The 14,231-nt window shown below is 37.6% G+C and overlaps 1 protein-coding gene across 2 annotated transcripts in view; it reads right to left on the reverse strand.

Annotated features, from left to right (window-relative positions):
- Positions 1-6,489: 6,489 nt before the first annotated feature.
- TTC21B (tetratricopeptide repeat domain 21B) overlaps positions 6,490-14,231 on the reverse strand; it is a 48,162-nt gene continuing 40,420 nt past the window's right edge. The window contains exons 25-29 of one of the 2 annotated variants that reach the window (XM_083365420.1): positions 13,972-14,164; positions 13,037-13,261; positions 12,234-12,354; positions 8,784-8,851; positions 6,490-8,599 (exon numbers count right to left, since the gene is read on the reverse strand). In XM_083365420.1, the coding sequence (XP_083221546.1) occupies positions 8,522-8,599; positions 8,784-8,851; positions 12,234-12,354; positions 13,037-13,261; positions 13,972-14,164 (685 nt within the window). In that variant the 3' untranslated portion in view covers positions 6,490-8,521. Of the gene's footprint in view, positions 8,600-8,783; positions 8,852-12,233; positions 12,355-13,036; positions 13,262-13,971; positions 14,168-14,231 lie in introns of both variants that reach the window. The other variant, XM_083365419.1, reaches the window with a different exon arrangement.

Consider the following 14,231-nt stretch of genomic DNA (forward strand, 5'->3'; position numbering starts at 1 on the left):
GGGGGGGGGGGGGGGGGAAGAGAGAGAGAGAGAGAGAGAGAGAGAGAGAGCTAGGAGCTTAAGAGAAAGTGGGAGCGCGGGCGCAGGCGCGCGCGCCGGTGATGTTTTGCCGCCTCTGCAGCCCTCCGTTTCTGAAGCAACAGAAGCCGGCCAACTAGATGGGGCTTTTTTTTAAAAAAAAAATCCCATTTATATCCCGCCCTTTTCGAAGACTCAGGGCGGCTTACAATCTAAGCACAAATCAATGTGCTTAGCAATAGCCTTCATTCTATGTATATGCCTGCTTATTAGGGCTTTCGCCCCCCCCCCCCCCAGCGGCATTATTACAAAGTCAGCTTATTGCCCCCAACAGTCTGGGTCCTCATTTTACCTACCTCGGAAGGATGGAAGGCTGAGTCAACCTTGAGCCTGGTGGGACTCGAACCTGCATTTATTGCAGGCAGCTGGTGTTATTTGAGGAGGCATTAGCCCACTGCTCCACCAAGGCTGGAGCAGCGTGTTTTTAACACTCCCCAATCGCAAGTGCACCCTTTAGGGGTTTTTTCCCCCCCGGTAGTCCCGAAGTGTTACAAACTGTGCAGAAAAAAAGGCCTTGTTTGGTGCAATCTTTCGTTCCTACTGAGTTCTAGATCCCCCTGCAGGCTGGATCTTGGAAATTAGCCCAATTGGCCGTTTCGGTTAGTTTGCTCTATTCCCATCGAGGTAGCGTCCCAAAGTGAAACCTGTTTGCTAAAGATGCCTTCAAAAAGGCTTGGAAAAGGTCAGGTATAAAATACCAGGGGTGTTATCAATGCTTAATGGGAGATAGGGTTTTTTAATTAAAAAAAAAGAAAAAAGTGGTTGCTAAGTGCTACATTTATATGCCAACCTACTCCTAGCGACTTTAGGGACTGTCGGTATAAAGATGTGAAAATCAGGTAAATTAAAGAACTCAGGCATATGTCTCCAAATTGTGGAGTCAAATCCAATTGTGGCCTCCAATTGTGGAGTCGAAAATGACTTGAGGGTACATAATCAAAAATTAAACACCTTTAAACGGAAGTTGACATTTGGCACAAATTGTAATTGACAAATCGGCCTTAGGTGTCCTACTGATCCTTATTGCCAGACAGAAAATATTAATATTAATAAAATAATAATAATAATAATAATAATAATAATAATAATAATGCATTATTGTGTGTGGGAAAAGTCTGTCTTATAGAAAGTGATCAAACATGCTGGTGACTGTCTTATCTTTTAAACCCACTGGTTACAAGCTGTCCGCAGGCAGCTTGGCTAGGACTTAATTTTCTTGCACTTTCATCTTGCACTGATAAAAATAGTGCTGCATTACCTTCTGGACATGCCATATTGGGGAGCGGGGGTGCAATTTTCCTTGCTGTCCATGATTTTTTTTGTTCTCTCACCTCAGAAAAGTGGCAGACAGTTCTTTGAGACAGCCAGGGAGGAGAAAGTAATTTCCAATGCTTGAAAGTCACTCCCACTCCCACCCTTTGCCAGCCTGTGATCATTCTGTTTTTCTGTTTAAGGAATTATTGAAAGTATGATCCAACAGGTTAGGGGTTGTCTATACTCTATAAAATTTGTGGGTTTGACTCCAGATGTACATGTTGTAGACATGTGCCTGAGTTCTTTAATTAACCTGATTTACAGATCTTTATACTGACCTAGCCCCGAGTTGCTAGGAGTAGGGTGGCATATAAATTTAATGTATACTAATAATCTTAAGCCTCACTGGCTAGCATTTTTCTTTCAGGTGTTCTATTGATATAAGAGACACATTAAAATTAATTTACTTTTGCAATCATTTCTTGGATTTCCTTATTGAAGATTTTAATTTGCTGGAATTCTCTTTAATTTTCCTCATTTGAGTGGATTGGACAAGATTTTCCTGTTCTCCATTTTGTATCCCGATTATTTCCAATACACCAAATATCAAGTTTAGTAAAAACTTATAGCATGGGGTTTTTTATTAGTCCCAATTCTATGGTAATTTTTCTAAACCTCATCATTTGCTTAGTTATCATTTTTCTGCTGAAATTGACAGTTGAATGAACTATTAGAATATTAATTTAATTTACATTCAAAAGAATGTAAAACACATATTTGCCCAAGATAAATTCTTACTAGTAACAAGTTTGAAGCTTTAGCTATTACTAGCTGGATTGTGATTATAGTGTCTATGATTTCCTTAGTATATTGTAAATACTGAAAATCAAAACACTGAAAAATCTACAGTAATATTATTATAAATTTGAGGAGTCCATGGTGCTCTCTAAGCTTCTTGCAGATGTTTCATTACCCAAACTAGGTAACATCATCAGTGCTAGACTACCAAGCTCAGAGTCCATCAAGGATCCTCATTTCAACCCTGAGCTACAAAAATTTATTAGTATAAATTTCCATGTACTGATGTCCCATTCCCTGGTTTCTTGAATAAATTATTTTACTGCAGTTCAGTTCCTTGCCTTATAAGGCACTAGAAATCTTTCCTTGGTATACAATATATGTGTACAGATTCATCATTCTAAAATGTCTGTGTTTCTTAAGAACTCGGAAATCCATTCCAGACAGTAATTAAATTTTAACAGTTCAATTGGGGTGGCATTAGTTACAAATGTGAACATTATTTCTCATACTGATAAAAGTAATACTGTTATCAAAACAATGAACAGAAGCAGATTGTTCAGCTTTCACCAAAATAAAAGCCCACAAGCCAGTATGCTCAAAGTGTACCCAAAGGTACAGGATTTGCAACTTTAGATTGCCTGTATATTGTTTTATCATTTGAAAGTAAAATACTTGCTGGAATTCGTATAAGCTTAAATTTCTTTTAAATTAGTAATATTATTCAGAGCTCTTAAGTTTCTGCTTGTTTGGATTAACTTCTCAGAGGCTATGGAAGCTGCTTGATGAAAGAACAATGACAGACATGGATGGAGTCATGCTAATTATGAAAAAAGTTCTTGGAATGATGAAGTGAAAGACTCAGAGGTGAAAAAGACATGTGAGAGAATGATTGTTGCAAACAATGGGACAAATCTCTTATTATAGGGATATAGAGAAAAAGATAGCTGCAAAGAATGTCAAAGAGAGCAAGGGATTTAAGATTGGACACAGCAAGGAAAATGTAGAGTGATATTGATAAAAGTAAAAAGCTATTTTGGAAGCAGGTGAAGAGGGTTGAACAAGAAGCTTCCAACAGAGTGACTATTATTACACAATGTATTTGTGTAAGGGAAATTTGTAATGATATTACAGGTGAATTGATTTAAAATGTGAGTATGCATGTTTGTACATAGTGAAGTTTTACTGAATAAAAGCTAAATGATTTGCAGTAATATTAACTAGATTTATATGCAATTGACAAAAACCTGTGTAAGTATTGTAGTGGATCTTATGTACCTTAATGCAAGGTTTGTTACAAATTGGAAAATAGATAAAGAAATTTTAATATGTAGAAATCCTGATAGAAACTTAATAGGTACTATATCATGTGTTGCAAGAAATCCTGTTGCAAGAAACCAAATGGCTGTGTGTAAGAGCATGTTTCTGCCCAATTTTTGTTATACGGAAGCATGTCTATGTTAGGTGAAATGTTGAAGGTTGAATGCAATGTAATTATATGTATATGGTAATACAAGAGATAGACTGAGAACAAATGAGAACTGAATATTTATTGAATACAAAAATGAGCAACTAGTAAAGTAATATGGATAGTCCTTGACTTATGACCACAATTCAGCCTTAAATTTCTGTTGCTAAGTGAGGCAGTTAAGTGAGTTTTGTCCCATTTTACAATCTTTCTTGCCACAGTTGCCAAGTGAATCACTGCAGTTGTTAAGTAAGTGACATGGTTGTAAAATGAATCTGGCTTCTCCATTGACTTTGCTTGTCAGAAGTTTGCAAAAGGTGATCACATGACCCCAGAACACTGCAACCATCATCAATGTGAGCCAGTGTCCAAATTTTGATCATGTGACCATGGGGATGTGGCAATATTTGTAAGCTGAAAAATGGTCATAAGTCCCTTTTTCTCAGTCCACTGTAACTTCAAACAATCACTAAACGAAAGATTGTAAGTTGAGGATTACCTGTGTAATATGTTGAAATGTGAAGGAAAAAACCCAAGAAAATTTCCTTAGATTGATGAAATTCTGAAAATGAGGGAAGTGACAGACAAGTTTTAAAGAAAAATAACCAACCATAAAGCAAGTTATGAATGTGTTAAATGTTTGCAAGAACAGAACAGTGTTGATATGAATTAGTTTTCCTTATGTTTCCTTTACTTTTTGTTGAGCTTGTCGATCAGAAGGTCGGCAGTTTGTCGGGTCGAATCCCGAGTGCCCCGTAGTAGAGTGAGCACCTGTTCCACGTCCCAGCTTCTGCCAACCTAGCAGTTCGAAAGCACGTAAAAATGCAAGTAGAAAAATAGGGACCACTACGGTGGGAAGGTAACAGCATTCCGTGCGCCTCTGGCGTCTAGTCATGCCAGCCACATGACCACGGAGACGTCCTCAGACAAGCGCTGGCTCTTCGGCTTTGAAACGGAGATGAGCACCAGCCCCTGGAGTCAGAAACGACTAGCATGCATGTGCGGGGGAAACTTTACCTTTTACCTTTTAATTTCTACTTGTTTGCATCCAGATCACAGCTTATTAGCAAAACGTTTTTAAATCCAGTTTCTTATTTGAATAAAGTATATATTCAGTAAGCATCCATATTGTGGCACTTAATTAGCTGCTCTCAATCTGATTAGTTTTTCTTTTCTGACGATGAAATGGAACACTTTAAGGATTTTTTTCTTGCCAATACAATGCAGTGAGGGCACCAAAGCTTTCCCAAAAAATATTGCCAGCATCCAAAGTATTAAAAAATGGAAAGGAGTGTCCCTTGTTTTATGCTACTAGAGGTATGAAGACCTTATTCTATGAAAACTGAGTGAAGCAATAGGAAATGGAAAACTGACTCCGCTCCCTACTCCAAAAACAGAGTAGAAGGTGAGTTGCTAGGCAACCCCATATGGAACACTGGCCTTTTTCATGAAGATAACTACACTTACCTCTCTGCCTCCCTCACGGGAGTTAATTCAAAGGCCATGTTTTAGAAAGAAGGCTTAGGATATGAAATACTATTAAAATATTGATAAAAGCTCTAGTAGAGTCTTTCCACTTCACTGGGCAGAGAGTAAAATCAAGGAAGGAAGAAAGAGATCCACTGTTCCCTCATGGAGGCAGAATGGCTTAAAATGGCTTATCTGAATCCAACCAACCAGGTGGAAATGTGGCTAAGAGGCAGGATATTAAAAGCTTGATTGGAATTAAAATTAGTGGCACTACAGTATCTTCCATAAATTTTCATGCAAATTGACACACTGATGAGTGGGATAAACCTTGGGTTTATTAGCTGTTAAACTGTTCTTCCTTCCTGTTGACATTTAGGGTGGCCGAAGAAAAGGATAGGAGCTGATTTATAGAGGAACTGAGAAGCCAGCCATGCTGCAATTTAGATCATTGTGAAACCTACAGATGTTGGTATCCTCAAGGAAATCTAACCATTCTATCTACTTTTATGAATTATAAAACCACTGTTACTTTTATCCAATGCAATTTATTTTTTATTTTAATCCCATTTATATCCCGCCCTTCTCCGAAGACTCAGGGCGGCTTACAATTCTAAAGCACAAATCAATGTGCTTAGCAATATCAGAAGACCAAGGTTTTATTAGCAATATCATTGTATAGGTCTGGAATATAGTCCCTACTTTTCTTTCTAAAAACAGTCCACCCCTTTTTAGTGGTATTTGGAGTATTTGCTATGGGAATAAGAAGGATCCCATGTAATAACTAGAATAAGCTTAAACTATTTTTATTTGGCAAATTATTCTTTACTGTGCGATATCCCCATAAACTCTTCTGTAGGAAGTTTCTGGCAATTACAAATTTCAATCCACAAAAAATAAAAAATGCCTATTGTAACAGTAGTGAGCAAAATATTGTACAGAACTGGCTATGCCGTAAATAACTAGACTTCAGTTCACTGGCAACTGAAGCAAAATTAAATGCCTAAAATAAGCGTGTATTGACTGTGGGCACAAATCTTATCCTGGGTTACAGGATAAGTGGTTACAGATAACATTCTAAAAGAAATGGAGAGTTTAAACTTGAAGTAAAAACTCACTTCCTTTCCTGCTAAAATCCATTATGTATAGTTTGCATAAAAAGAGGTTTTGAAAAAGCAAATCCAGCAAAACTAAATAAAGACTGTTGGTGTACTGTAGCAACAATTGGTGGAGGAACAGGATGTGGATATCACACACACACACACACACACACACACACACACACACACACACACACACAAAAGAACCAAACTCAACCACAAGGAAGAAACCTTAACATTGACATTGGGTTTAAGGATGCCAGGAAGTTGCAGGATCTAATCACAGAACCCACACTGCTATAATAAGTAAAAAGAGACTTGAGAATCTGTTTTTATATAATATTACACAGTAAAGTTAAGCATTCACTTATTTTTCCAAATTAATATAATAACCTGTAACACTGATAGTTTTCAAACTTCATAGATACCAATGAGGTAATTATATAAAAAAATATTTTACACAGGGCCTGAGAATTGGACGATGCAGATATAGGTACAGAGCTTTACATGGCATACAGTTTTAATTCTGCTGTTTCTGTTATATTAATACAAAATTGGCTTAAATCATAACCATTAAGGAAGTAACTGGAATTTTCTGCTTTGCCCTCCCCCTCCCAACTTCAGGTTGCCTCACCTACATACCTCCTTATATAAAACCACAGGCAGAACTGACAAGTAATAACTATGTCAGGCCGTGTGCTCACCTCCCCTGAAAGAACATTTAAAATTCCAGCTATCACACTCAAGTTCCAAAATGTTGAATCAAGGAAACTAATAGATGCACTCAGCTGGCTCCTCCTGTGTTGGGACAACAGGAAACCTAAACAGTGCTGGCTATAAAAACTGTTTGGTTTTAATATGTAAGTCTTAAAAAAACCCAAATGTGGTAAAAGAAAACATTGCAATGTATACTACCTTTTTTAAAAAAAACCAATCTTGCCCCACCCAAGTTTTCCACAAAAAAAGTAATAAAAACACTGGAAAAAATGCCTGGTGAAGGGGACTATCCCTTCCCTTTAACAAATTCTCCAGCTCCAACTGACTTAGCAAGTGGTTGGAAGAAAGCAGATTATGTGAACATCTTTTTGAGACAGAACAACAAAAGTGGTTATGTGGTGCATACATCCATTTAGATTATAGTCAATTCAAGATAGCATAGGCATTCATTGGAGCACTAAAACCAAAGTTTCTCAGAAATAGTCTTGTCTGGAAATTGTAAATAAATCGCTTAATAGTTCTTTGCCACAATAACTCAAAGAATCAATTAAGAGCAAGTATGATAGACAGTTGCATCTGTGATAACAAAAAGATAGTATTATGGAGACCCAAAGATATAGGTTACAATTTGATTTTTAATTCTTGATTTAAATTTGAGCTTTAATGTAGGCAACTAAAATTCAAATATTTCCTTAAGTTTAAGAAGTCCATGGTAATCTTAGGAAAAAGCTTCATCTCTTAGTTCAGGGATGTCAAACTGCCGGCCCGCAGGCCAGTTGCATCATGCGGAGGCCACGCCCATCCCAGCTGAGGCAATGTGAAAAAAGTCACAATATGTCGTGACATGTCACGTGATGCAGCGAGTTTGACACTCGTGTCTTAGTTTGACCCACTTGCAAAAGATACAGAGATTGAATATTGTAGAAGGACAACAGAAAAGAATACAGCTGTTAACACGGAAAAAATTCTCAGGAAAACCCTGGAGCAGAGATCTTTCATTCTATATCATATTCTTCATACTGTTGCATATTTGTATGCAATATTGCACACAGACATTATGCAATATGCAATAATGAGGTATTTATTGCTAGAGTAAAATAAATTTAAATAAGAATTAGGTTATTGCTTAAGCTTTCCAGCAAAGAAGAATGATAACTTACAAAAACAAAATAGTTAAAACTAGAGAGATACAAATATAACATTGTAGTACAGTACTTTATTTTCCCCTTTCTTGGTATTCCTGGTGATTCAGAGTAGACCCTATTTCAAAACATTGATTACACTCCAAACAAATCACCTCTACAATGTTGAAAGTGCAATGGACACAGCTGGAAGTTCTCTCTACAGATTTCTCTGCCACAGAGCAATCTTCAAAAGAAACTTCCAACTGTGCCTGTTGTTTCTTTTACTCAGTTTATCTGGATCGCAGCCAGTATCTACAGGAGGAAAGTGAGACACCAATGATCTTTTGTTTTTACTCAACCCTAAATACTAAAGCAGCATGTTTTTAAAATAAATCTACAAGTAGTCTCTGCTGTTTTTCACTGGGAATTAGTTGGATGTGCAGCATCTTCAATTTTACAGATGACTTTAAAGCTCCTTTTATCTTCCAAATCAACACAAATGCCTTCATCAATGCTCAAGTCCTTAAAGATGCACGTGCTTTATCAAGTATTTCTTTTCTTATCTTGGGGTAATTTGGATGTGCTTCTAAAACCTGTTGAATGGAAAAAAAACTTACACTGAGACTGCTTTTCAAGCTACAAGTTAACTTTAAAAAAGATGTAAATGTATTGTCTATGTTTACTCCACCATAAGGTTATACATTTGCTTTATTCTAATTCTGATTCTTAACATGCAAAAAACTCCCCATTCATTACCAGATAATCAGTGGAGCTTACCTTATGACAAATAGCGATAGCATCAATATGTCTCTTGGCTTTCAGATAATTAAAAGCTAGCTTGAAACCTGTAAAAGCAGAAAGATACAGATTTTGCAAAGAATGTTTTTTAAGGAAATAAAAACAAAGAACTAGGATGATATGTGCATGTTTGTCTCTCCAGTTTAAATTATGGTACAAATGGAAGATTTTAAAATGAGAAGATAACCTGCTGGTCTGTTATACATAATTTTCATATCAGTCAAAATTACCCTCATCTCAAGTTCAAATTTTTTTACAAGAATAAAACAGGAAAAAAAGGGACAAACCATAGAGAAGTTTTTCCTTTAATTTACCATCATACATCTCCTTTCATTCACATTTTCTGGAAATGTGGAAACTGGAAGTTAATTTTGTAGTTGCTTACTACAACACCTTCCTTTCAGCTGGGAAGTACATGGTTTGAAAAGAACATCCCAATCAATTTCCCAGCCTCATCTGCATGAAATATCAAATCAAATATCTTTATCATGGTCTTTGACCAGCCTTTTACAATTTAATAATATTTTTTTAAAAATACAGCAAAAGAAGGAACAATTTAATACAACAATTAGTTAGGCAAGAGAAAAAATAATGGGACAATAAAACAGCATGCCTAATTTTTAAAAATGCACAGTTGTGGTATTTGGTAAAAAAAAATAGCCATCTGATGTGTAAGTGTAGGGTTACCGTCCCTTAAAAGATAATGAACATAAAATTTATCTGCATGGCCCTCAAATTTGGAAATGATTGGTGAAATCAAAGCATGTCTTGGGGCATTGTAGAAGGAGCACCTTATTCACAAAGACGTTACCCCTGTGGTTCTAGGGAGGTAGAAACTCTCACCCAAGTTCTCATACTGTGGATGAAATAATCCTCAATGAGTCCTGAGAACTGAGGAAACTTGTATTTAGCACAATTAGGTATATTTATATTAACTTGAACCATAAGAAAGGCTGAGCGCCAAAGAATTGAGGCCTTTGAACTGTGGTGCTGAAGAAGACTCCTGTGAGTCCCTTGGACTGCAAGGCAATCAAACCGGTCAGTCCTAGAGGAGATCAACCCTGACTGCTCCTTAGAAGGCCAGATCCTGAAGTTGAAACTCAAATACTTTGGCCACCCAATGAGAAGGAAGGACGCACTGGAGAAGAGCCTAATGCTGGGAAAGGTTGAGGGCAAGAGAAGAAGGGGACAACAGAGAATGAGGTGGCTGGATGGAGTCACTGAAGCAGTAGGCGTGAGCTTAAATGGACTCCAGAAGATGGTAGAAGAAGACAGGAAGGCCTGGAGGAACGTTGTCCATGGTGTCATGATGGGTCGGACACAACTTCGCAGCTAACAATATTAACTTTGCTCAGCTTAGAAAGTGCTGAGCTTTATTGTAAGTAATAACAAGCCAGCTTGTTATGGAGCTTGGGCTTGGACAATCTCGGTGTGCATTCTTTTTATGGAGTTCACTCTGGAGTCGATTACATTTCAGGAGTAAGTATGCAGCATTCCTCAGTGGCTTCATGGAATGAAGAATGCGTTGTAACAACATGGATTTGAGCTCCAAGGCCAAGCGGAGAGAAAGTGCTTGTGGATTTAAGAATTGAATACAGAAACCTACACTCATCTCCCAAATGCAAGTGAATTTACTCCTTTTCAGGTCCTACAGGTATCACAGAGAACTAGAGTAAACAAAAGGGGAGGGAGTTGAAACCCCCCCCCCCAAATACTACAAAGGTTGAAGCTAGTGGCATTTTTTTCCTCTCAAAATGTAAGACTTTGGAAGGGATAAATGAGAGGATAGCTTGATTTCCTTGAAAGCAGGTTTGTTTCTATCCACAAGGAAATTAAGGAACTTCCTTTCAACTAAATTCTACCTTAGCCAACCTGAGCGTTCTTAGAACCACACTGCTCTCTGCTGCCAACAATCTCCAATAGCATAAAATCAGCTGATCATACATAGTACTTAACCTCATCAATTTGAAAAATGCAGGGGTCTTCTCCAGAAATCCAAGTGGTGATGTATCCAAATATGTACTTTTCCCATCTGGACACATAATGCCTGTTTATGAATGCCTACTATAAATGTGTGTGTGTGTGTGTGTGTGTGTGTGTATGCACACATACACAAAAAGCTCTGAAAAGTATGCTATTCCAGGATGAAAAGATGGAGTTTCCATTAACTGTATTACTGGCTTTCCAAATATTTTTAAAAGAGACAGGTACCAATTTTAGAAAAAACTAGCATTTTTTTCTATTACATAATGTTATTTCAATATGATTTACACTGCAATAAATACATGCATCATGCTTATAAAAAGGAGGAATGGCCTTTTATGTTTTCTGAATTACAATTTTTTTTTGTTCTGTTATGCTAATTTAACCAAGGACTGCCTCTTGATAAAATCAACCACAATTTGTTAGCCTGCAGCACAGTGTCTTATATACCTGCTCAAAAGTAGATTGCCAAGCAAACATATGTAGCATCTAGTTGGATGACAGCTGTGGGCTTGTTAATACATTTGGCTAATTTTAGATACATTCAAATAGATTTTTACTATTTGAAAGAATATCTTTTCCAATTAAAAGTACTAAACTGAACACAGATCTTGACATCAAGGCTAAAATATAAATTTTAAAAGAACAATTGCGCACATTTTATTGAACCACTGTCAGTGGTTATCTCTCTTCAATATTTTGCTTTCAGTAGGCTGAGACCACAATTTACAATAGGTGTTCTAATACCAATTCCCTAATATTCTAATGCTAGGTATCAGCAGTGCGTATAGTCAAGGCTGTGGTCTTCCCAGTTGCAATGTATGGCAGTGAAAGTTGGACCATAAGAAAGGCTGAGCGCCAAAGAATTGAGGCCTTTGAACTCTGGTGCTGGAGAAGACTCCTGCGAGTCCCTTGGACTGCAAGGCGATCAAACCGGTCAGTCCTAGAGGAGATCAACCCAGACTGCTCTTTAGAAGGCCAGATCCTGAAGTTAAAACTCAAATACTTTGGCCACCTAATGAGAAGGAAGGACTCACTGGAGAAGAGCCTAATGCTGGGAAAGATCAAGGGCAATAGAAGAAGGGGACGACAGAGAATGAGGTGGCTGGATGGAGTCACTGAAGCAGTAGGCGTGAGCTTAAATGGACTCCAGAAGATGGTAGAGGACAGGAAGGCCTGGAGGAACATTGTCGCGATGGGTCGGACACGACTTCACAGCTAACAACAACAAGAACAACATCAGAGCAGGTGAAAAATGATCTGGTAAAGAATAGGAGAACATATAATCTGACCTGATAAGTGCATGTTTCCCCTTTCCAAACTGCAAGATTCACAAGATAATATAAGATAATCTCTATTGTCATTTTTTTTTTTACTGTGGGCACAACGGCACACATCAAAAATGAAAAACCACTAAAAGCAGATGCCTTTCAAGAATAGACCTACCAATGGCTGGGTTGGTTTGGTTCCCATATTTCCAGGCCATCTCGTAGTTTATAGCTGCATCTCTGTAAGCTTGCTCTTTTTCCATAATGTATCCCATATATTCATAAGCTTTGCAACAGGACTGAAAAAAAAGGATGTTATTTCTAAAGTTAGAATCCTGTTATTAAAATAATAAGATAGTTCTGGGGCTTTTTCTAAAAAGTATTGTTTGGCTGTTAGACTAAACCAGAACTTTCCCTTTGTTTGCTAATACAAGTAGTCCTCGACTCACGACCTCAATTGAGCCCAACATTTCTGTTGCTAAGTGAGACATCTGGTGGGTTTTGCCCCAGTTTACGATCTTTTTTTTCTTTTGCCACAGTTAAGTGAATCACTGCAGTTGTTAAATTAGTAACATTTTTGTTAAGTGTATCTGGCTACCCCATTGACTTTGCTTGTCAGGTCACAAAAGGTTATCACATGACCTCGGGACACTGCAACTGTCATGAGTCAGTTGTTAAGCATCTGGATTTTGATCACATGACCATGGGGATGCCGCAACAGTTGTAAATGTGAAAAATGGTCATCAAGTCACTTTTCCAATGACGTAATTTTGAAAGGTTACTAAATGAACTATTGTAAGTCAAGGACTACCTCTAAAGGAAATAACATGGAAGAATTCCTTGAACAGCCAAGGATTGCAAGAAAACCAATGATGAGCCATAACTGTAGCCATAAGCCACTTCCTCTTGTGCTCATTACAAATCTCAAGAGATAGATTAACCAATTAATAGTTTTAAAGTGGTTTCTAGTTTATTAATTACCCTATTGTGACGAAGGCACCGCTTTAGTAATTCGCTCGCCATGTCATATTTGGAAGACTGAATGTAAATATCTGCAAGCAAAAGCCAACTTTTTTCAAACTCTTCGGCATCAATGGGATTCCAGTTCATTTTTGAAATTCTCTTCAACTGATTTCTGGCTCTTGGGGTTTGCTTTAAAATCATGTACGCTATAGCCATTCCCAAAAGTGCCGGGACATGATCCTTCTGCAACAATAGATGGAACAGAGAAGATAAACCGAGAATGCTACAGAAAAATAAACTTTTCCCAGCAGTATATTTTGTGATGCACATTCAGTCCCATTCTAAAGATTAATGTACAGTGCTCTCAAGAGCCATAAACATTTTTCTGCTAAACAGATACAGGAAAACAGATTCCTATAGTGGTGCACTACTTCTCAACCTTGGCAACTTTAAGATGTTTGGATTTCAACTCCCAGAATCCCCCAGCCAGCATAGCATCTTAAAATTGTCGAGGTTGAAAAACACTGCTGAAGTCCAGAAGGTAGCTCTTTTGTGTGTCATAGCACAATCTGTTGGTTCACATAAGAAACACAACCAAAATATCATTTTCCATACGACTCCAAACTGACAGTCTGGTGTCTCACCAAGCAAATCATTTTAGAAAATCATTGTTGTTGTTTTTCTCAAGCTAGTTGATGAACTTCACACAGTCAGCATACTTTTCTTCCATTGGTTCCCATCTGTGCTCTAAGCCAGGCAAACAAAAGACAGGAACATGGTTATCAATAACTTCAATAGAAGCCAGAATCTAATGCTTGTAGCCACATCACCCAAGGATGGTTTGTATCCTATTTTCTTAGACTCCCTCTGTCCACATCCTAACCCAAAGAGCACGTTTCTATATTAAACTCTAGTCTAGATGTTCAACTGAACAAATGTTTTCAACAACTTACCTCATTAGTAACAATTTCTGTAAAGGCATGTAGTGCTCGCTCAACATTTGATTTTTGTTTAGTTGCCATTAAACAGTAATTTTCCATGATGCCAAGCTGAACGTGACCTTGAGCAGTCTGAGGCTTCAACTCTTTTAGGAGTTTTTCTGCTGTTCTCACAGCCAGCTGGACTGATTCTTGCTTTTCTGTGGAACTGCTAGATATAAGAAAAAAAAACCATTAAGGCTTTGTTTTAGACTGCACTAGCAGTAGGTGGAAAA

Source organism: Vipera ursinii (assembly GCF_947247035.1).
Source record: "Vipera ursinii genome assembly, chromosome: 1".
NCBI lineage: Eukaryota > Metazoa > Chordata > Lepidosauria > Squamata > Viperidae > Vipera > Vipera ursinii.